The sequence below is a fragment of the Tachyglossus aculeatus genome, chromosome 7 (genome assembly GCF_015852505.1).
Source record: "Tachyglossus aculeatus isolate mTacAcu1 chromosome 7, mTacAcu1.pri, whole genome shotgun sequence".
Lineage (NCBI taxonomy): Eukaryota > Metazoa > Chordata > Mammalia > Monotremata > Tachyglossidae > Tachyglossus > Tachyglossus aculeatus.
In genome coordinates, this window is record NC_052072.1 from 45,638,899 (window position 1) to 45,663,093 (window position 24,195).

The 24,195-nt window shown below is 44.5% G+C and overlaps 1 protein-coding gene and 1 non-coding gene across 5 annotated transcripts in view; one reads left to right on the forward strand and one right to left on the reverse strand.

Moving 5' to 3' along the window:
* PASK (PAS domain containing serine/threonine kinase) overlaps positions 1–24,195 on the forward strand; it is a 50,894-nt gene that overhangs the window by 9,685 nt on the left and 17,014 nt on the right. For all 4 annotated transcript variants that reach the window (XM_038749553.1, XM_038749556.1, XM_038749555.1 and 1 more), the window contains exons 4-10: positions 770–940; positions 2,653–2,793; positions 5,964–6,098; positions 7,161–7,427; positions 9,456–9,624; positions 17,532–17,703; positions 20,248–21,452. In XM_038749553.1, coding sequence (XP_038605481.1) covers positions 770–940; positions 2,653–2,793; positions 5,964–6,098; positions 7,161–7,427; positions 9,456–9,624; positions 17,532–17,703; positions 20,248–21,452 — 2,260 coding nt within the window. The remainder of the gene's footprint in view (positions 1–769; positions 941–2,652; positions 2,794–5,963; positions 6,099–7,160; positions 7,428–9,455; positions 9,625–17,531; positions 17,704–20,247; positions 21,453–24,195) is intronic.
* On the reverse strand, positions 14,048–14,185 carry LOC119931234. Its single transcript, XR_005452087.1, has one exon. It is a non-coding gene; the product is annotated as a small nucleolar RNA SNORA7 (small nucleolar RNA).

A 24,195-nucleotide genomic window follows, 5' to 3' on the forward strand; every position in this document is an offset into this window, starting at 1 on the left:
AAATGAATGAATGAATCTATCTAATTCTATTTGTTTGTATTGATGCTATTGATGCCTGGTTACTTGTTTTGATGTCTGTCTCCCCGCTTCTAGGCTGTGAGCCCGTTGTCGGGTAGGGACCGTCTTTATATGTTGCCAACTTGGACTTCCCAAGCGCTTAGTCCAGTGCTCTGCACACGGTAAGCGCTCAATAAATATGATTGATTGAATGAATGAATATCTAATTCTATTTATTTGTATTGATGCTATTGATGCCTGGTTACTTGTTTTGATGTCTGTCTCCCCCCTTCTAGGCTGTGAGCCCGTTGTCGGGTAGGGACCGTCTCTATATGTTGCCAACTTGGACTTCCCAAGCGCTTAGTCCAGTGCTCTGCACACAGTAAGCACTCAATAAATACGATTGATTGAATGAATGAATGAATATATGTTGCCAACTTGTACTTCCCCAGTGCTTAGTACAGTGCTCTTCACACAGTAAGCGCTCAATAAATACGCTTGATTGAACGAATGAATCTCCAATTCTATTTATTTACATTGATGCTATTGTTGCCCGTTTCCTCGTTTTGATGTCTGTCTCCCCCCTTCCGGACTGGGAGCCCGTCGTGGGCAGGGATTGTGTCTTGGTTGCTGAGTTGTACTTTCCAAGCGCTTAGTACAGTGTTCTGCACACAAGAAGTGCTCAATAAATGCCAGCGCTTGCTGGCACATAGTTAAGCGCTTAACAAATCTTATTAATGAATGAATGAATCCCTTTTCTCCTCCGTCTTAGATTCTCGTTGTCAACGACAAAGCCTGCAAGCTCCTTGGGTGTAGCAGCCATGATCTAATAGGCCAGAAACTGTCCATGCTGTTTACTAAGACCAACAACGATGTAGTAGAAGCCGTGAGTGAGGAGCATATGGAATTGGATGGACATGCTGCCGTGACTTTTGGCACAGTGGTGAGTGAGACCAGACTTTCCAAGGAAAGGTGTCAGTCTGGCGAAAATGTTTCTCTAATTCTGTCTCCTTTCACTTAATCTGCCTAACAATGATAATGGTAATGATGGTTGTTCGTTAAGCGCTTACTATGTGCCAGCCACTGCACTAAATAAACTCTAGGGTGGATACAAGCAAATTGAGTTTGACGAAGCCCCTATTTACGACTATAACTGACCCGCGCGGCATCAACGCCAAAATGAAAGTGATGATTTGCACCGCGTTTTCTTCGCTTTTCAATTCGGATTGCCTGGAAGTTGTATATATCCAGTGCGGTGTCACTGTTGTGACAGTGGGCTAAATTTCGGCACGTCAAGGTAATGCCAGGCTGTAGGTGTAGCCAAGCCGGGGTGAAGTCATTGCCAACTTGTACTTCCCAAGTGCTTAGTACAGTGCTCTGCACACAGTAAGTGCTCAATAAATACGATTGATTGATTGGTTGATTAAAGGTGGCGAAGCTTAGCCGTGTCGGTTACATCGGCCCTTTAAGACTTCAGGTGGGAAATTGCAAAATTTTAAGGGGACAGACAAGAATTAGAGGCATTTGGAAGCAAGTCGTCAGGACATGGAAATAGTCAGTGTCAGAACTCCTGAGAGAAAAGTCAGGTGCGTAGTGTGTGGTAGCATGTGTATTCTTTCATTAAAAAAAAAATGGTTTATTTTCTTCTAGTAATAATACAATAATTACGATGTTTGCTAAGTGCTTAATTATGTGCCAGGTACTGTGCTAATCATTTCATTTACCTGGCTGAAAAAGAAATGGAATTATTCTGGCAAATTTTCTAAATATCAATATTGGTGTTGTATTTATCTTTCATCTTTAAAAAAAAATATAGGGAGGCTTGGTAATTATGGTATTTGTGAAGTGCTTTATGCCAAGCACTGTATTAAATGCTGGAATAGTTAGACACAAGATCATCAGGTCCCATATGGAGGTCACAGCCTATAATAATTATGGCATTTATAATAATAATAATAATAATAATAATAATAATAATGACATTTATTAAGCACTTACTATGTGCAAAGCACTGTTCTAAGCCCTGGGGAGGTTACAAGGTAATGAGGTTGTCCCACGGGGGGCTCAGAGTCTTCATCCCCATTTTACAGATGAGGGAACTGAAGTGACTTGCCCAAAGTCACACAGCTGACAACTGGCGGAGTCGGGATTTGAACCCATGACCTCTGACTCCAAAGCCCGGGCTCTTTCCACTGAGCCACGCTGCTTCGGCACAGAGAAGCGAAGTGGCTTGCCCAAAGTCACACAGCTGACAGTTGGCGGAGCCGGGATTTTAACCCATGGCCTCTGACTCCAAAGCCCGGGCTCTTTCCCCTGAGCCACGCTGGAGGAAGAACAGGTTTTGAATCCCCATTTTGCAGATGAGGAAACTGAGGCACAGAGAAGTCGCGGCTTGCCCGAGGTCGCCCAGCAGGCAAGCAGCGGAGCTGGGATCAGAACCCAGGTCCTCTGACGCCCAGATCCTGCTCTTTCCAGTCGGCCACGCTTCTTCCTCAAAGTCTCGATTGAACTTTCATCTAACGGGAAGTTTCAGAAAGGTCCGGCGTGTTTTGTTCTATCAACGTGCCAGCCTGCATTAGCATTGCTGGAGTGCTTGCGAGCCTCCATCCAAATTACACGATCTCTCCCTTCAAGTAGTTCCTAATCTGTGTTTAGGTGGATATCACTGGTCGCAACAACGAGAAGATTCCTGTGTCGGTGTGGATGAAGAGGATAAAAAATGAGTGCAGTCACTGCTGTATAGTTGTGCTGGAACCCGTGGAGAGAATCGCTGCTTGGGTCACCTTTCAAAGCGACGTGAGTTGACAATGATAATATCTGAGGTGTTCGTGAAGCACTTACTAGGTGTCATGCACTCTACCGAGCAGTGGGGTAATAATAATAATAATAATAATGGCATTTATTAAGCGCTTACTATGTGCAAAGCACCGTTCTAAGCGCTGGGGAGGTTACAAGGTGATCAGGTTGTCCCACGGGGGGCTCGCAGTCTTCATCCCCATTTTACAGATGAGGTACTGAGGCCCAGAGAAGTGAAGTGACCTGCCCAGAGTCACACAGCTGACAATCGGCAGAGCCGGGGTTTGAACCCATGACCTCTGACTCCGAAGCCCGGGCTCTTTCCACTGAGCCACGCTGCTTCTCTAGATATAAGAGAATCGGGTTGGAGGCAATCGGTGATCATTCATTCAGTCAATCATATTTATTGAGCGCTTACAGTGTGCAGAGCACTGTATTAAGCGGTCCCTGTATTTTTGTTTCCCCAAATGAGATGTCAGATATGTACACATTTTAATAGGTTTTATCCTAGAGCCTTTAAAGTATAGCATGTAAAAAAAAAATCAAGCGTCCGTATTTTACAGGAGGGGATGACAAAGCAAGATAGTCAAGGAAGCAAAGCGATGGCTCTGTACACAGTACGCGCTCAGTAAATAGGATTGAAAGAAGGATGGCCTTATTCAGTGACCTAACTTAGAAGCCTTGACTCCAGATTCGCACTCTAGTCTTTAATTATATTGCTTCAAGCTCTTGGGTGAACTGAGCACCTAGAAAAATTAGCTTACATTTTTTTGTTTATGTTTTTGCTCAAGTGAGCCCACTGTTGGGTAGGGACCGTCTCTATATGTCGCCAACTTGTACTTCCCAAGCGCTTAGTACAGTGCTCTGCACACAGTAAGCGCTCAATAAATACGATTTGATTGATTGATTGATTGGAGACAAGGCAGCGTTATCTGTTGGAGGGAAATCCCTCTAAGCTTCCCGGTTGCCAACCTGTGAAGGAAGAGAATGAGCAGGAAGGATTGAACAATGACTGGTAGTGGGAAGATGTGCGTGTAACAGAGGCTCATGTGAGGATCAGTGTGAGGAACTGAAGTACACTTTTAGTAATAATAATAATAATAATAATAATAATAATAATAATAATAATAATAATAATAATAATGGTACTTGTTCAGTGCTTCCTGTGTACCAAGAACTGTTCTAAGTTCTGGGGTAGAAACAAATTAATCAGGTTGGACGCAGTCCCTGTCCCACATGGGGCTCACACTCTTAATCCCCATTTTACGGGTGAGGTAACTGAGGTCCAGAGAAGTGAAGTGACTTGCCCAAGGTCACACAGCAGACATGTGGCAGAGTCACTTTCGTGGCTTTATATCCTTCGACCCTTACCCTTGGCCCACCTGGGTATTTAGCGTTCGCAAGTCCAACTCCAGGATCTGTGGGAAGGCCAGGGGTTACTTTCAGAGGCATTCTTAGCTGGGGAGGTGATATTCCATAAACCTAATGGCTTATATTTTCATATAAAAGTGCATGTGCTCTCCAGCTGTTTTCTCTTTGGAGCCTCCCTGGTTTAAATCAGAATGGTGTCACCTTCAAGCTCCTTTTATGTGACTCATTCCCATCAGGCAGTACCTTTGTTATTTTGGGCTAGGTTTGCTTTTAATCAGCACTGGTTATTTTAGGTGAAATGGGATGAATTGTGCATTATTAAACTGCCCTTTTTCCTCCTTCCCTACTCCAGATCCGTCTGTCTCCTCCTTCGTCACTATTCCCTCCCTCTCCCTGATGTTCTTTTTCCAAGTCAGGCTTTTTGGCTTCTTCCTTTTGCCTCCCCTGCTACTCTCAAGGCCGAATTGAATACTAAAATAGAATGTCCTGAAAGAACAATGGGACATTGGAAAGGAAGCCAGACTTTTCCCCCTGTCACCACCTGTCCTTTCCGGGCTCCATCGCCATCCCAGCCCGCTTCCATGAGCCAGGGGCTTTACTCTGAATGCTGAGGGTTGATGCTGCAGTTGACATTGGTTAGGTGTCACCACATTTTCAGGGACTTGAGGGTAATAATAATAATAATAATGATACTTGTTAAGCACTTAGTATGTGCCAAGAACTCGTCTAAGCACTGGGGTGGATACAAGGAAATCAGGTTGGGCACAGTCCCTGTCCCACATGGGGTCCCACTCTTAATCCCCATTTTACAGATGAGGTAACTGAGGCCCAGAGAAGTGACTTGCCCAAGGTTACCCATGCCGCAGAGTCAGGATTAGAACCCAGGTCCTTCCAACTCCCAGGCCGTGCTCTATCCACTAAGCCACAAATTCTGTGGGCTAGTGGGGATCACCTAGGAGAATCACAGGGCAGTATCCCACCTCATTTTCCAAATCGCTTTGGGAGGGGAAAGAGGAAGAAAAAGGAAATGTGCTGGCGGAATATAATTCAGTTGCTTCAGTTGTCTGCCTGGAATAACCTGAACATTTATTAGCGAAGTGGGGGCTGTGAAGGGGGAGACTCCAGCAGTTCTGTCTTAATAGCCAGAGATCTTACCCTCAAACAGCACCAACTTTACAGTCCATCCTTCTGGTTTTATTGGCTAAAGCTTTGCCCTCTCACTGTCTCCGTTAAATAGAAACCTCAGTTTGATTCCTGTCCAATAGGACTCACTGTTTGCCACTTCTTGTCCATTGATTTAAATGGCACGCATTCTCTCACCATCATTTTCTTCTAGAATGGGAGAATTCTCGAATTCTCCTTTTCACTTAGAATAGGAGTCCACTGGCCTGGGATTGGACCAGCAAGAATTTGATAAAGGCGGTTTGGGTATTTAAAAGTAAACCACTCCAAGCTCGTGTCCTAGCTTTTTAGAGCCGCTTTCCAAAAGGAGAAAATGAAGGAGAAGCCAGGGTCATTTCAGGGAATAGGAGATAGAAAAGACCGTGGCAAAAGTCAACTGAGTTGACTGATAATTGAAATCTGGAGTCCCACGTAGATAAGAGATCTTGTCCGGTGGATACTGCCTGAAAATTCTTTGAGTCCTCAGAAAAACTCAGAGAAATATGTTACGGTCTGGTTATAAGGTCAAGGCTTATTTATGTTCCTATCAGGAGAAACTGAAGTTTGATGAAGTGGAAGGTTGGAGGGGGAACAAATAGTGAATAAAGTGGCCATGCCATGTGGACTTTTCTTCTAAGGGAAGGATAACATCCTGCGACCACCGCTTTGCTGAACTCTATGGTTATACATCTTCGGAGGAAGTCGCGGGGTTACACATCGCAGAACTGATTCCTGCTGTACAGATTCCTCCTCCTGGCAAGAAAATCCCAAAGGTATGGCCTTTTCAGTCAATCAGTCGGTAGTATTTATTGAGCTCCGGCTGTGTACTGCTGAGTACTGTGCCACGTGCTTAGGAAAGAGCAGTACGGTCAGGTTGGTAGATACATCACTGGCCCACAAGCAGCTCACAGTCTTGAAGGGGAGACAGGCATTAGATTAGAAATCTGATGGGGGGAATGGGAGAAGATGGGGACATGTAATAAGTGCTGCGGGACTGGAGGTGAGCTGAATATCAAATGCTTAAGGAGTACAGATCCCTACAGAGAGCTCACCTCCTCCAGGAGGCCTTCCCAGACTGAGCCCTCCTTTTCCTCTGCTCTACCCACTTCCCCGCCCCACAGCACTGGTGTATATTTGTGCATACTTTTTATTCTATTTATTTTAGTAATGATATGTATATATCTATAATTCTATTTATCTATTTTGATGCTTGTCTACTTGTTTTGTTGTCTGTCTCCCCCTTCTAGACTGTGAGCCCGTTGTTGGGTAGGGATGGTCTCTATCTGTTGCCGAATTGTACTTTCCAAGCGCTTAGTACAGTGCTGTGCACACAGTAAGCGCTCAGTAAATTCATTCATTGTCGTATTTATTGACTTGTATTGAATTGAATTCAATCATATTAAATACGATTGAATGAATGAATGGATGAAAGTGCGAAGGCAACATAGAAGGGAGGGCGAAGGGGAGTAATGAAGGCCTTTTGACTGAACGGCTTCTTCTGGGCTATGATTTTTCTAACAACTGTTTCCCCGTTGGATTTCATTTTCAATAACAAACTGATTCGATTGAAATTTTGTAGTCGGTGGCTTGTGCTTGACAGTGGTCGTGCAGTTCTTGGAAGCTGCCCAGGGAATTTTACAGCTTGCCCTCCAAATTGTTCTTAAGGATTCTGCCAACTGAAGGCCGAATATTGGTCTCTACTATATTTAGGAACCTGAAGCAAACCCTCCAAGTTACAACTGGGGCTTTTTCTTTGCTGATGAGAGAGAGGAGAGAGAGAGAGGGGAGTGTGTTTGGCAGCTGTGAACTATCAACTCTTTTTTATTTTCTTTCAGAATCTCAAAATTCAAAGAACTGTTGGGAGAGCCAAGGAGGGCACTACCTTCCCCCTGAGTTTAAAACTGAGACCCAGGGTCCCAGAAGGAGAGCCAGAAGAGACGAAAACAGAACACCCCTCAGACCATTTTTTCTCTGCTTCCATCTGGGTTTTCACCACCATCAGCGGCCTCATCACTCTTCTACCAGATGGAACCATCTATGGCATCAACAACAGTTTTGCCTTGATGTTGTTTGGCTATGAAAGGGCAGAGCTGATAGGGAAGGTGAGGATTTTTTCTACACGTGTGATAGAATGGGGCTCTGGGTTCTCCCTGGGGTTGGTCTATGTGGGTTCCCCATGGAATGATGGTGACTCCAGTGGCCATTGTGGTTACGGAGGTGCTGTTAACAGTGTGTCTGGAGCTTCTCTTTCTCCAAATTCCTGCTGTTTTCTTTTTGCTTGGCTCCCTGTGGGGACAAGAACTCTGGGGAACCCACAAGTAGAGGAACTAAGAGTAGAAAACAGCCCCTACAATTATCATCTTCCAGAATTTGGGGTCTCTACTGGGAGTCCCAAGCACGTAGTACAGTGCTCTGCACACAGTAAGCACTCAATAAATCCGATTGATTGAGTCCAAGAAGAGGCTGAGAAGTTACAGCAGGAGAAGATAAAAGAGCAATTAGTTGGCAACAGGATGGGAATTGGTTTCTCTTTTTAGTTGCTCTTGCTACTGCTCCTCTGCTTCATCACATAGACGTCAGCTCAGCTCTGGTTAGAGTTTCGGTATGTCACCAATGGTTGTCCATAACTCCAGACGAATTCGGAAAGATTGCTGTTTTTATTTACATGTATTTTTCCCTGTTGAGGAAGAAAATGAGGTCCGTGTACTTATTCATTCATTCAATCGTATTTATTGAGCGCTTACTGTGTGCAGAGCACTGTACTAAGCGCTTGGGAAGTACAAGTTGGCAACATATAGGGACGGTCCCTACCCAACAGTGGGCTCACAGTCTAGAAGGATTATCTAGAAGTCTAGAAGCTTATCTGTTTATGATTTTGCTTTGAACCAGAGAACACAGCACTTGGACAAACGTTGACGTTTGCATGAAACAACCCAAGAAACAAAGCAATATCCTTAAAAGGATCCATCTATAAAAGCCTATCGGGTAGTTAAACGATGCAGCCTCCGGTCATAAGTGATGGATGAGCCTGAATCTGGACTTAAAAGATTTCTGGGGCACGAACCCTTGTGAATATTACAGACCAAACCTGTTAATGGCCAAAGCGATCACAACAAATTGCCGAGGCTGCGCCGTGGCTCTGTAGACAGGCAGGTGGTTGCCAGGATAAGCTCTGTGGGCTTCACCACTGGTTACTGCCAGAATTCCTCCTGAACCTGTCAACCAGAGGAGACACAGTAGGCGGTCCTTTTGACCAGACACCTGCCCCAGGAAGCATTCCCCAACTTCTGGCTGTTTTACCCCCACCCCGACATGGTGCAGTACGTGTCAGACTCTGATCTAGTATTTATATTTCATAGGTAGTGGAAGGGTGCTGCTAATTGTTTCTTTCCTTCTTGAAAAACTGCAATTATTTTTGCTCCCTTCCTGTCTCTTCCATGCCCCCCCTCATCACACACACACACACACAAATGCAGCCTCACAAACACCACCGTACAAATCATTTATGCTCAGCTAGAGTTCTACTTGTACAATGGATGCCTTTAGCCAGAATGTGGCAGTTCTACAGAGGGTATGCGAGGGAAGGAAGGTCTATCAGGGGAAAGTGGAACAGGAACCGCCGCATTCATTCAATCATATTTATTGAGCGCTTACTGTGTGCCGAGCACTGTACTAAGCGTCGATCAGTCAGTTGCGACTCTCATCATCAATCGTATTTATTGAGCGCTTACTGTGTGCAGAGCACTGTACTATCTCAGTAGTATTTGTTGAGGCGCTGCTGTGTGAAAAGCACTTGGGAGAGAACAGCGTTAGAGGGAAGAGGGTGAAAGAGGAGGCGGGTTAAGGGGTGGCCGTCGAGGTCTGGGATTTCAGAGTTGGAGAAGTTAGAAGTGGCACATGATGCTTTCCTTACCCTTCAAGAGGTAGTGAACGTTACTAAGGATGAAGCAGGCTGAGGCATGAAAGACTTGGTAGAGTTTCTGAAGAAAAGCTTTTTCAGTAGGATGCTAAAGGAAAATTTTGCTTTTCTATATACTCAGTCCATCTATTCTAGGCATATTCATTTTTCTTTCCCCCTGACCTTTGTGAACTTTGCCTAGCTTTTGAATACTGGATATGCTCTTTTCTAGAACATCACGTTCCTGATTCCTGGGTTCTACAACTATATGGACCCCATGGATGACAGTTCCTTGCCCTTGGTCCATCTTGTTGACTGCCTAGAGATGGGAAGTCCGAGTAGCGCTGAGGAAAGGAAGAAAAGCCATGCAGGAGACTGGCATCTAGCTAGCAGCGCTAAAGGTAAATGGCAAATGATAATGGTGTGATGGAAAGTTACAATAATAATCGTAGTATTTGTTAAGTGCTTACTGTGAGCCAGGCACTGTACTAAGCGCTGGGGTGAATACAAGCAAATGGGTTTGGACACGGTCCCCGTCCCGCATGGGGCTCACAGTCTTAATCCCCATTTTCCAGATGAGGTAGCCGAGGTCCAGAGAAGTGAAGTGACTTGCCCAGAGTCACACAGCAGACAAGTGGCAGAGCTGGGATCAGAACCCATGACCGACTGACTCTCGAGACACATTTGAAATTCCAATTTATGGATGCCTATCTTCATGATCCTTTGTTTCTAGAGCAAACAGTAGTATTTTTTTGACCACTTACTATGTGCAGAGCACTATACTAGAAGCAGCGTGGCTCAGTGGAAAGAGCCTGGGCTTGGGAGTCAGAGGTAGTGGGTTCTAATCCTGGCTCTGCCACGTCAGCTGGGTGACTTTGGGCAAGTCACTTCACTTCTCTGTGCCTCAATTACCTCATCTGTCAAATGGGGATTAAGACTGTGAGCCCCACATGGGACAACCAGATCACCTTGTATCCCCCCCAGCGCTTAGAACAGTGCTTCGCACATAGTAAGCGCTTAACAAATACCATCATTATTGTGATTATTATTACTTGGGAAATGAAAAGTAACAAGACATGTGAACTTGGAATCAGACTAGAACTACTCAGATGCCAATTTAAAGCTGCTAAAGAAATGATGCTAGTCAATTTCACATTTATGCCCAGTGTGGAGGAGCCAGGTTGCTGAAAATGACAAACGCTTCTTCTTGATGTATATCAGTCTCCTCCCCCAAAACGTGATAATTTCAGCCTTAGTTCAAGTCCTCCCAAACAAGTTGTCCTTTTAATTCAGGTCAGAGTGTCCTTGAATCAACCAAATAGCCACTTAGGCCAAAAAAAACCCTCCTTGGCTCAGATAAATGAATAATTGAGCTCAAAGTAGATTTTCACTCCCACAGTTGGCAGACATTTGCAGATCCCGCTATCTTTTCTACTGAATACCACATTTTAATAACAATTCTCTTTTTAAGAAGTGAGCTGCTTAATGCCATTTAAATGAGCTACCTACATGGAATTCTATAGTTTAACCTTCTTTGCCATTGTGTAACTAGCATAAATGCTTAGAACAATGCTTGACACCTAGTAAGCCCTTAAGAAATACCATAACTATTATAAACAGCAATGTTCAAATTCAAACAGAGCCAGAAAATCGGTCCATCTACTGGAAGCCTACTGGAAGCCGATAAGGGAAAAGTTTAATCCTACTTGAATCCTAACCACGTTCTTCAGCTCAGAGCTGCCGTTAAAATAGGACCCTGGCTTTCTAGAATTTGCCGGGGTAACGGAGAGGACTGGAAGCAGGTAAGATCTTGGCAGGGATCTGGGAAAGTCTCAGGATGGTGGTAGAAGTAGCCATCGATAAATCCTGGTATCATAATAATAATAATAATGATGGCATTTGTTATGCGCTTACTATGTGGCTCACAGTCCCACATGGGGCTCGCAGTCTTAATCCCCATTTTACGGATGAGGGAACTGAGGCTCAGAGAAGATAAGTGACTTGCCCAAGGTCACACGGCAAATGTGGCGAAGTTGGGATTCGAACCCATGACCTCGAACTCCAAAGCCCGGGCTCTTTTCCCTGAGCCACTGGTATTTGCTGGGCTGCGGCCTCTGGCTGGTCCAGAGTCCTGGCACTTTTTAGTTCAGATTTTTTTCTTTTTATGGTATTTGTTAAGCACTTACTATGTGCCAGACACTGTACTAAGCACTGGGGTAGATACAGGTTGGCCACAGTTCCAGTCCCCCATAGGGCTCACCATCTTAATCCCCATTTTATAGGATTTTTTTCTTTTTATGGTATTTGTTAAGCACTTACTACGTGCCAGACACTGTACTAAGCACTGGGGTAGATACAGGTTGGATACAGTCCCAGCCTCACATAGGGCTCACCGTCTTAATCCCCATTTTATGGATGAGGTATCTGAGGCCCATTCATTCATTCAATCGTATTTATTGAGCGCTTACTGTGTGCCGAGCACTGTACTAATCGCTTGGGAAGTCCAAGTTGGCAGCATCTAGAGACGGTCCCTACCCAACAGTGGGCTCACAGTCAAGAAGGGGGAGACAGAGAGCAAAACAAAACATATTAACAAGGTAAAATAAATAGAATAAACACGCACAAATAAAATAAATAAATAAATAATAAACAAACAAATAAATAATAAAATAAATGCATAAACAATAAAATAAATACATAAACAATAAATAATAAAATAAATACATAAACAATAAAATAAATACATAAACAATAAATGATAAAATAAATACATAAACAATAAAATAAATGCATAAACAATAAAATAAATACATAAACATAATACATAAACATAAAGAGAAGCAGCGTGGCTCAGTGGAAAGAGCCCGGGCTTTGGAGTCAGAGGGCATGGGTTCGAATCCCGGCTCTGCCACGTGCCTGCTGTGTGACGTTGGGCAAGTCACTTAACTTCTCTGGGCCTCAGTGACCTCATCCGTAAAATGGGGAGGATGACTGTAAGCCCCACGCGGGACAACCTGATCAACTTGTATCCCCCAGCGCTTAGAACAGTGCTTTGCACATAGTAAGCGCTTAACAAATGCCATCATTATTATTATTATTATTATTATTATAAACAATAAATAATAAAATAAATACATAAACAATAAAATAAATACATAAACAATAAATAATAAAATAAATGCATAAATAATAAAATAAATACATAATAAATAAATATAAAAATAATAAAAAATGCATAATAAAATCAAATAACAAATAAATAAATAACAAATAAATACATAATAAATAAATATAAAAATATTAAAAAATGAATAATAAAATTAAATAATAAATAAATAAATACATGCATAATAAATAAATATAAAAATAATAAAAAATGAATAATAAAATCAAATAATAAATAAATAAATAACAAGTAAATAAATAAATAAATAAATAAATAGTCAAGTGACTTTCCCAAGGTCACTCAGCAGAGAAGTGGAGCAGCTGGGATTAGAAACCAGATCCTTCTGATTCCCAGGCCCATGCTCTATGCAGTAGGCCACACTGCTCCTCTCTGGGATATGGGAAGAGGGAAGAGGCCTGGCACAGTTCCTAGGATGGAAATGCAGATGGGCTTTGACAGTGAGTCGCTGTGGGAGAGTGGTGGTGGCTGGAAAAGAGTGAAACTTTCACTTTGCCAGTCTGTCCCCATCTCTCCTGTTGTCAACCATCCCAGGAAGAGATTAATCCCGCACAAGGAGAAGTGTGGGTGTGTCTGTCTCCAGCCTCCTAGCAGTACAAATTAAGGTGAGAAGCAGTGTGGCCTAGTGGACGGAGCAGGGGCCTGGGGTTCAGAAGGCCCTGTCCACATGTTTGGTTTTGTTGTCCGTCTCCCCCTTCTAGACTGTAAGCCCACCGTTGGGTAGGGACCGTCTCTATATGTTGCCAACTTGGACTCCCCAAGCGCCCAGTACAGTGCTCTGCACACAGTAAGCGCTCAATAATTACGACTGAATGAATGAATGAATGGATTCTAATTCTAGCTCCACCACTTATCAGCTGCGTGACCTTGGGCAAGACACTTCACTTCTCTGTGCCTCGGTTCTTGTCTTGTCTTACTCTGTCGAGTCATGAGAAGCAGCGTGGCGCAGTGGAACAGAACATGGACTTTGGAGTCAGAGGTCATGGGTTCAAATCCCGGCTCCGCCAATTGTCAGCTGTGTGACCTTGGACAAGTCACTTCACTTCTCTGGGCCTCAGTTCCCTTATCTGGAAAGTGGGGATGAAGACTGGGAGCACCCCGTGGGACAACCTGATCACCTTGTAACCTCCCCAGCACTTAGAATAGTGCTTTGCATATAGTAAGTGCTTAATAAATTCCGTTATTATTATTATTATCTCCAACCGGAGCGATGCCATGGGCGCGTCTCTCCCAGAACTCCCCACTTCCATCTGCAATCATTCTGGCAGTGTATCTGTAGAGATTCCTTGGTAAAAATCTGGAAGCGGTTTCCCATTGTTCGGTGGAATGATCACGGGCTTTGGAGTCAGAGGTCATGGGTTTAAATCCCGGCTCCACCAATTGTCAGCTGTGTGACTTTGGGTAAGTCACTTCGCTTCTCTGTGCTTCACTGACCTCATCTGTAAAATGGGGATTAAGACTGTGAGCCCCGTGTGGGACAACCTGATCACCTTGTAAGCTCTCCAGCGCTTCGTACAGTGCTTTACCCATAGTAAGCGCTTAATAAATGCTATCATTATTATTATTTCCTCCTTCCGTGCAGTACATTTGAGTCTCTGCCCTCGACTCTCTCCCACTGCTGCACAGCACAGGGGAGTTTTGATTTTAGCAGATTGCCTTCCACTCGCTAGCCACTTCGCAAGCTAGGAATGGAGTGGGTAGGCCTTTGCTCGACTCTTCCTCCCGTAATCGAGACCGACAGAGTACCGAAAACTCTCCAGGTGCGACCCTGAGAGGGGGTGTCTCAGTTACCTCGTCTGTAAAATGGGGATTAAGCCCCATGTGGGACCTGAACTTTGTCCAGCCTGATTAGCTTGTATCTATCCCAGCGCTTAGTACAGTGCCTGGCACATAATAAATGCTTAAAGACTACCATTAAAAAAAAGGTGTTGAGAACAACCCCCCCCCCAAAAAAAACTGTACTTTCACCGTCCTGGAACAAGAACAACCCCAAGGAGTTGGAGAATCTTATATTGTCTGCTGCTACTCCAGTGCCACAAGAACTTACTTGTATCCACCTGATTTGCCTGTATTCAACCCGGTTTGCTTGTATCCACCCCAGTGCTCAGTACAGTGCCTGGCACATAGTAAGCGCTTAACAAATACCACTGTTATTATTATTGTTATGGCAGGACAGGATGTGGTCATGCCAGGACCGGGTTTAGTCTCGTTTTTGTACTAGCTCTAGTGCTGACCTCTGCTTTAAGTTGAGTTCTTATTTCCTTCCTTCCTTCATTCATTCAGTCGTTTTTATTGAGTGCTTACTGTGTGCAGAGCACTGTACTAAGCGCTTGGGAAGTACAGATCGGCAACAGATAGAGATGGTCCGTACCCAACAACGGGCTCACACTCTCAAATACCTCTAGTCTGCACTGTCTCTTTCGAAAGGGAAGGCTAGAGTTAGTTATCGCCTCCTTATTAAGCCATTGGGATAAAAGCGTCTAGGAAGATATTTTTGGAATAGTTCATGCTCTAATTTTTGTGTTGATTATACCATACCCATTGGATGTGCCTGCCCCGGGCGAACCTCATGGCAGGATGAAAAAATGTAAGAGTTTCCAGATTTTTTTCTTAATAATGCTAATATTACGTGCCTTATTGTCAACTCCTAAAAATGGAGAAGCTTAGTAATGGATGCTTGCTGTTCCAAGAGCTCAGTTCTAGGCTGAATTGGGAAAAAAAGGCAGCCACTTAATTGGATTGGATTAAGCATTGTGTATTTCTCTTCTGGTTTGTTCTTGGCGGTGCGTTACTGATGACTAGAGGTTCTTCTAGCCCATCCTCTCTCCATCCCCCCCATCTTACCTCCTTCCCTTCCCCACAGCACCTGTATATATGTATATATGTTTGTACATATTTATTACTCTATTTATCTTGCTTGTACGTATCTATTCTATTTATTATATTTTGTTAGTATGTTTGGTTTTGTTCTCTGTCTCCCCCTTCTAGACTGTGAGCCCACTGTTGGGTAGGGACTGTCTCTATATGTTGCCAACTTGTACTTCCCAAGCGCTTAGTACAGAGCTCTGCACACAGTAAGCGTTCAATAAATACGATTGATTGATTGATTGATTGATCCTTCCCTCTATCCTGGGTAGACCTGCCTGGACTTTGGGGATTTTCCAGGGATTACTCTGGTCGGAAAACGGGTGGGACAGTAGGGTGGGAAAAGGGATGGAGAGTTGGAAAAGCCCAAGAAACTACCTGTCCATTAGATGCAGAATGTGATGACAAGCTTCCTGAGCGTGGGGGACTAATTAGTGATGTAAGCCTTCTGGAGGGTAAGAACCGCATTTTATGTTTCTGCTTTGATCTCCATATGCTTACTACAGTGCTCTGCTCACAGTAGGTACTCAAAAAATGCCATTGATTGATTTTGGTAGGTACTCAAAAAATACCATTGATTGATTTTGGTAGTGGTGTGGCTCTATTTGCCTGTACACCTAGCATCAGAATTAAACTGTCTCCATGGAGATTCGCCTCAAAAATGGTATTTGTATTCAAAATGATCTTAGAGGAACGCACTTGCTAGTGTTAGCAAAATATTTACATCTTAATATGAACGAGGGCTTAATATCTGATTCAATACTACAGTGGATTTGATTACAGGACTCATACAAAAGCAAATCCGATTCTGTAGTTTTTCTTAAATTGGCCTTGATGAAGGGGAAAAAAGTGGTGAAATCCTATTGTGTTGAGGTTCTGTCTGTAAGTTCTGTCTGTAAATGATTATACGGATGACTCTCAGCCCTCCAGAAAGATTGGGACTGACTCTATTTTGAATAATTGATTAAAAAAAAAATCTGAAATCAGAGAATGGCTGGGTCCCGTTTCTCATCCAGGAGTGGGGTGTGGTGAGAGAGGGCCACTGGATTCCAGCCATAGTCAGGCTGGCCATTTTCCCCCCCTGAGGCCCAGAATTCAAGAAGAGCTAAAAAAATACCCTGAATTCATCCTGGAGACCGGGGCTGCAGTGATAGATCATGGAGTTAGGAGTCAGAAGGCCATGTCTTCTCATCTTGGCTCTGCCACATGTCTGCTCTGTGACCTCGAGCAAGTCAATTCCCTTCTCTGGGCCTCGGTTACCTCCTCTGTAAAATGGGGATTAAGACTGCGAGCCCTACGTGGGACACGGACTGTGTCCAACCCAATTACCTTGTATTTACCTCAGCCCTTAGTACAAATCCTGGCACAGTGCTTGGCACATAGTAAGCGCTGAACAAACAAACAGTAAGCGCCGCGGGAGGAGGCAGGATGTTTCCAGCCCTCCCAAGTGCCGCTTGTTTAGCTGAAAGCAATTCACATTTCACATTCAGCTGCGTGAGAGTTTACAGTATTCACAGATGTGGAAGCATGTGGGTGCAAAAATGACATCTTGTTTGGGATTTGGAAGGGGTTTTTGTGGTTTGTTTTTGAAAGGTTGGTTATTGAGTATTTTAGCTCAGGGCCCAAGCCGCTTCTCAGCAGCAGAACTGCAGGGAGAGTGATGGTGGTATCGGCTTTGCAGAGTCAGAGAATTTGGCTCCCTCACTGTGAACCTGGCTTTATGAGACACATTGGAGTTTGAGAAGCAGCATGGCCTGGCTGTGGCACTTGTCTGCTGTGTGACTTTGAGCAAGTCACTTACCTTCTCTGTGCCAAAATGGGTGTTCAATACCTGTCCTCCCTCTCAGACTGTGAGACCTGATTATTTTGTTTCTTCCCCAGCATTTAGTACAGCGCTTAACACGTAGTAAGCAATGAGCCCGTTTTTGGGTAGGGACCGTCTCTATAAGTTGTCAACTTGTACTTCCCAAGCACTTAGTACAGTGTTCTGCACACAGTAAGCGCTCAATAAATACGACTGAATGAAATACTCCAGTTGAATGACCAAAAAGCCGCATGTGCCTCACAAGCTGCTGTTCGGCCACTTCGGTTTACGTATTTTTCTAATTCTGCTCCTTAATCTAACAAAAAAGGAAGTGTCCAAAGAACATATTTGCACCCTGCCCATTACGGAGCTTTATTAAAAATGAGGATCGTGTCTGGGTGTGTTAAGGAGTCACCGGGCGGATGGAAATGTGATTTTTCTTGTCTTGGTATTAGTTGCGGAGGTCAACATTTTCCCTGCTGGAGATGAGGTCCGATTCCAGAATGAGAAGCCGAAGCTTGCCGGATGCGAAAGAGGAGAGCTGTCGGTTAGGGCTCAGACCCGACCTAGGGATGGGGGTCGCCTTCCTTCAGATCCTTCGTCCCCTCCAGGAATATCTGCAGCAGGGTAGGTCCTTACCCAAACTAATGTTTCTGTTTTGCTTTGTAAGCCCTCCCAAAAAAGAATACCAACCCTGACAAAATACTCTGAAGAGAAATTTTTCATTTGAATGCACTAGGAAGTAAGTTTGTTGTCCCTCGGTATGTAACTTGGAGAAGCAGCGTGGCTCAATGGAAAGAGCCCGGGCTTTGGAGTCGGAGGTCAGGGGTTCAAATCCCGGCCCCGCCACTTGTCAGCTGTGTGACTTTGGGCAAGTCACTTAACTTCTCTGGGCCTCAGTTACCTCATCTGTCAAATGCGGGTTAAGACTGTGAGCCCCTTGGGACAACCTGATCACCTTGTAACCTCCACAATGCTTAGAACAGTGCTTTGCACATAGTAAGCGCTTAATAAATGCCATTATTATTATTTATTATTTGTTATAACTTTGAATTACATCATGTTGGTCTGCGTTTTTTTGACATCAGTGTGGTGGCCACTTTTTCTAATCCATTTATTGGCCATTTTGCTCTTGGATGTTTGACCGTTCCTTTCATATATGTCTCCGACCTTAGTCCGGGGTGGGGAACATACAGAGAAGCAGCGTGGCTCAGTGGAAAGAGCCCGGGCTTTGGAGTCAGAGGTCATGGGTTCAAATCCCGGCTCCGCCAATTGTCAGCTGTGTGACTTTGGGCAAGTCATTTAACTTCTCCGGGCCTCAGTTCCCTCATCTGGAAAATGGGGATGACGACTGTGAGCCCCACATGGGACAACCTGATCACCTTGTATCCCCCCAGTGCTTAGAACAGTGCTTTGCACATAGTAAGCGCTTAACAAAAACCATCATTAGTATTATACAGAATAAACATTAATCTTCTATCCTGATGCCGGGGTGCTGTTCACGGCTGCTGTGCCCATGCCACTCCACGGATGCCCGGTATGCTAAGGTGGGGCTGGGGCGATGCCCGGATGAAATTTCTTTTCTGGCAAATTTGCTGGCTTCCTTATAAATCTTAGGGACATCCTAGCTTTGCACAGAACATTTCATGAGGAACACATGGTCATCATCAATGGTATTTATTGAGAGCTTACTCTGCACAGAGCACCGTACTAAGCACTTGGGAGACGACAATACAGCAGAGTTAGTGGACACATTCCCCGTCCGAAAGGAGTTTACAGTCTCTGGGAGAAACTTGAAGAATTCTGGTGAGAGCTGGAGGAAGAATTTTCCATTCAAAATGCATTTAAAGTTGACAGTCCTCCCCACCATATTTTCCCCTCCTACTGCTTCACTCATGTCCCAGTTGAGTCTCACGGTCTTAATTCCCAGTTTACAGATGAGGTAATGGAGGCATAGAGTAGTTAGGTGACGTGCTCAAGGTCACACAGCAGACAAGTGGTGGAGCCGGGATTAGAACCAAGGATTGTTTTTGTAAATGTCTTTCTGCACGCGTCTCCCCACTTCTCAAAAACCACAAATGGTTGTCCATCTTTAAGGCCCTTCTGAACACCTCCCCTCCAAGGGGCCTTCCCTGATTAATAATAATAATGATGGCATTAATTAAGCACTTACTATGTGCAAAGCACTGTTCTAAGCGCTGGGGTGGTTACAAGGTGATCAGGTTGTCCCCGGGGGGCTCACAGTCTTAATCCCCATTTTGCAGATGTGGCCACTGAGGCATAGGGAAGTTAAGTGACTTGCCCAAAGTCACCCAGCTGTCAATTGGCAGAGCCGGGATTTGAACCCATGACCTCTGACTCCAAAGCCTGGGCTCTTTCCACTGAGCCACGCTGCTTCTCTAGTTTCCACTCTCCTCAACTTGTATCCCTCAAATGCCATTTTAGTATCGCTGTGCCACCTAAGCATTTTAAGTACTCCGAACTCCCCAAACACTTATTTTCATAGTCGCTTAACTTCTTCCTTAAAACTAACTTGATATCTCTTTTTCTTTCTTCCTCCCTTCTGGAATTTATTGTAGTGTCTATCTCTCCTGCTAGATTGTAAACTCCTTCAGGCCAGGGATCACGGGTAGTAATTCCGTTGGGCTCTTCCAAGTGCTGAGTTCAGTGCTCTGCACACAGTAAGGCAGTCAATCAGTAGTATTTTTTGAGTGCTTGCTATATGCTGAGCACTGTACTAAGTGCTTGGGAAAGTGCAGTGCAACAGGTGGATATGATCCTGCCCATAGTTTATAGTCTACAGTTGATGGGGAATCAGACATTAAGATAGATTAGGGCTAAGGGAAATAGTAGCATAGAAGAATATTTGCAGAAGTACTATGGGCCTGGCATTAGTAGCAAAGTACATAAGTGATTTTCGGTAAATAGTATTGATTGTTTGGATTTGTCTGGTGAAAATGTTGGGAGTCTGCAATTTTAACTACTCCACAAGGAGTAGTTTAAAAAAATTCCGGTAAAATATGATGGGAAAAAACCTTCAAACTTTCTTCCTAAAGATTTCCAATTAACTTGTTTCAGATGAACAGTGGAGCAGTAAAGGCCAGAACACTGCTTGTATTCTCTTTATCTTGCAGTCTGATGTAACTGTGACATCAATATTAATTTCTTTAGCGTGGACAGCCTCACTGCAAAGAATCTACCAACCCATGATGAACCGCCTCTGTCTGAGAACCAGCAGAGTAGAACGTCTAAGGAGGAGAATACCACACATCCAAGCCTCCCTGATGGACGTTTTTCAAAAAAAACTGACACGAAACCATTGGTTTTAGATTCAAGTTTCAAATTCTCTGTGGACCTGAACGAAGGTTCTTTGCCCATCAGAACTCAGCCTAAGGACAGAAAGGTTGGTGTTCACGACCTGCTTCCCAAAGCACAGCAGGAATCGGTTGACAGTGGAAAGACCTCAGAACATCACCTAGGTGAAATATTGGAAAATGAAGACTTAGAAGACCTTCAGGCGTATTCCATAAAAGCTTTTACTCCATCCAGAAAAGAACAGGGTATAGGAAGTGGGGCAAAGGACTCAATTAGTCCTCCTTCTAACGCTTCTTATACCTCATTTGGAACTCCCACTCAAGATGAACCGTGGCAGGGGATGATGAGCGATCCCAGACCAGCACAGAAGACTTCGGCGATCGCAGAGCAGTCGGTAAAACCAAACTTCATTTACACCGTTGGAAACTCTCGCTTTGAATCCGTAGCAGATCCATCGTCTGTGTGTGACGGGAGAGACAGTGGCATTTATAGTGGTCACGCAGGACTCCCTATAGATTGTAAAGCATTGGGTGCCACCAGTAATTCTGAAGAGGTGGATGGACCGGACATTAAGGTGCACGCTATCTGTGGCGACCTTAAGGATTTGGATTTGAATGTCATTGAAGAAGCAGTTTCAGACAATTGCTCGTGTGCTACTTCAGTAGTCTTAAAGCCACGCGCTTCTTCTGTGGGGGACACCGATACAAACGAGGAGACTATTTCCAGTCGGATGTTTGACGCCTCTCGAAGGCCTGAATCGTTAAAACTGACCGACACCTCTTCAAGTGAGAGTCAAATTAGGCAGATCAGTGACAGTTGCTTGGGAGATGATGAGGAGGATCCTTCAGAGGTTTGTAAGAGCTTTGAAGAAAGTGAAGGTGAGGGCCTGCTCCAAAACAGTGACCATCCAAAAGCCGTGCAGCAGAGACCGAAAACTCAGGCAACATCCACCCCCGTGAAGACTTCCAGTGAGCCGACGGCCCAAATACCTGATGTGAAGTCTGAGATTTTGGAAGGTAGTTATATGGGAAGCTGCTATCACCGAGATGGTGCTAGACTCAGTAAGTAAATAGAATAATTTTCTGTCCTCTTTTAATCACACACAAGAATTTGGAAAAAAAATACTTTAACCTACCTGCTCTGCTCATTGATTTCCTCCGTTGCATTGAAGTAAACAGCAATAAGCACCTCCTTTTCAGGTCTACCTTTGTTTTCTGCGACGTGATTACGTATTTGCACTTTGGGGCTTTCCTGCCATTTTCTCTTGTTTCTTTCTCCAGCTAGTGATTTTAGTGAAAGGGATTTATGGGGGCCTGTATGTTTTTGGAAGTGTTTTTGCTTTTCAATAAGCTTCCAGAAGGAAATTAAGAAAATTGGAACCAGATACTCAATTACGGTGGATGTTTAGTATTTCCAAGCCTCAGGGTTTTTCAGTAAGGGGTATGTGGAGGAAAAAGAAAGTGCTATGGGTAATAAAGCTCTCTGGGCTTTTGCTCATGATTGAAAATGAATAATTCATATATATGAAAGATTCAATTTTGAATATTTTGATGAAATTGCCCGGTACTTCTCATGGGAAAAGACATTCGCTCATGTTTTCTGTCTTATTTAAATGCGCAGCTCAGAAATATGTCTCCCAAGCATTGTAAGCTTTGGCAGTTTATCAATTTTTGTTAACATTCAGTACTTTTCAGTGATTCCTGGACGTAGGTTTCGTGTATTGTCTTACCCTTTTCAGAATTACTGAGAAAGGGCAAAGGCCAATTATGATATTTGTTTATCCCACTGTCCAGTGACATAAGTATGCAACTGAAATGAACAAGTAACGTGAAATAGCTTTCAGCTGACCCTAACTTCTCTTACTCTACCCAAGGATCATACTGCAGTCAGGCTACAATGAATCATAACAGCGAAGCTGCCTAAAATTATTTTTCTCTCCCTTTCCCTCGTTATATCATGTAAACAGTCTCCCCCTTCTCCCTCCCCCTGATTCTCACTGTCGGTCCCATGGAGGCGTTTGCAGGAATTTGAAGACTTTTTGTTATTCTGCGGAATAGACAAAGGGCTTTAAAACAGCCTTCCCGAAACGTTATTTCTTTTGGCACTCACCGGTGACAGAGCAGGGTATTTTTATGATTGGGGCTTTGGGTCCCTTCTGTCTCTTCCAGCCTCCTCATCGGGAATGCGGGGGTTGAGGGGAGGTGCTGGTCGAACAGAGTTGTGGATCTGGGCCTCCTCGTTCCCTCTGCCTTGCCCTAGGCGTGAATACTCATAAGTTGAAAAATTGCCACCAAACTCCAGCTTCAAAACTGGCCCCAGATGCCAAAAAATCTAGTTCTGCCACGGGGAAGCGTCCAAAGAAATAAATTGAATTTAGGCTCTTAATGGAGGAGTTTTGATTTTTTTCTCCCCATAAAGCACAGACTACAGCTGGTCTAGCGGAAAGGGCATGAACTTGGGAGTCAGAAGATCAGGGTTCTAATCCCGATTCTACCAATTGCTTCCTGGGTGACTTCAGGCAAGTCGCTTAGCTTCTCTGTGCCTCAGTTTTCCTTTTGAGCCCCATGTGGGACAGCTACTGTGCCCAAGCTAATTCACTTGCATCTGCCCCAGGACTTAGAACAATATTCTAAGCCAGAAGCAGCGTGGCTCAGTGGAAAGAGCTCGGGCTTTGGAGTCAGAGGTCATGGGTTCAAATCCCAACTCCGCCGATTGTCAGCCGTGTGACCGGGCAAGTCACTTCACTTCTCTGGGCCTCAGTCCCCTCATCTGTAAAATGGGGATTAAGACTGTGAGCCCCACGTGGGACAACCTGATCACCTCATATCCCCCCAGCACTTAGAACAGTGCTTGGCACATAGTAAGCGCTTAACAAATACCATTATTATTATTATTATTATTTGGTGCATAGTAAAGGCTTAACAGATACCCTAAAAAGACATAGAAATGGGATCAAACTATAAATCAACAGAGTTCCTTGACTGGGGTGGCAAAAAACTGAATCAGGCCCAATTTGGACCGGGTTCAGATGGACTACCACCGGTCCCCAGGGTCCCCCTGTTTGGAAAGGGCTAGGCCTCGGGGGCATCGCTGAGCCAGAAGCGGCGTGGCACTTGCTGTGTGACTGTGTGACTTTGGGCAAGTCTCTTCACTTCTCTGGGCCTCAGTTCCCTCATCTGTAAAATGGGGATTAGGACTGTAAGCCCCCCCCGTGGGACAACCTGATCACCTTGTAACCTCCCCAGCGCTTAGAACAGTGCTTTGCACATAGTAAGCGCTTAACAAATGCCATTATTATTGTTATTATTTTGGGAGGTGCCGCTGACCAAATGTGGTAAACCGGGCACGCTCAGATTGCGCGAGTTAACGTCTCAAGTGGCAGCGCTCACCAGCAGTGAGTCTCCGTTGCAGATAGTTGTACTTATTGAGCACTCACCGTGCACACAGTAAGCGCTCAATAAATACGATTGAATGAACTCACTGTGTGCACAGCACTTTACTAAGGGCTGGGGAGAGTACAGCACAACAATAAACGGGCCCATTCCCGGCCCATAGTGAGCTTACAGTCTAGAAGGGGAGGTGGCCCGGTTCCCCCTGGCCTCCCCTCAGTTCTGCACGCAGATGCCACCCTTTAGGGCCAGATCTAGGGAGTGGTGGGTGGGATGGGCTTGGGCGTGGATTTCTGGCCCGGGCATACGCTGGTCAGGAGATTACACTGTTTACCCAGAAAAGGGCTGAATTGCTATGGCTATATCATCATCATCATCATCATCAATCGTATTTATTGAGCGCTTACTATGTGCA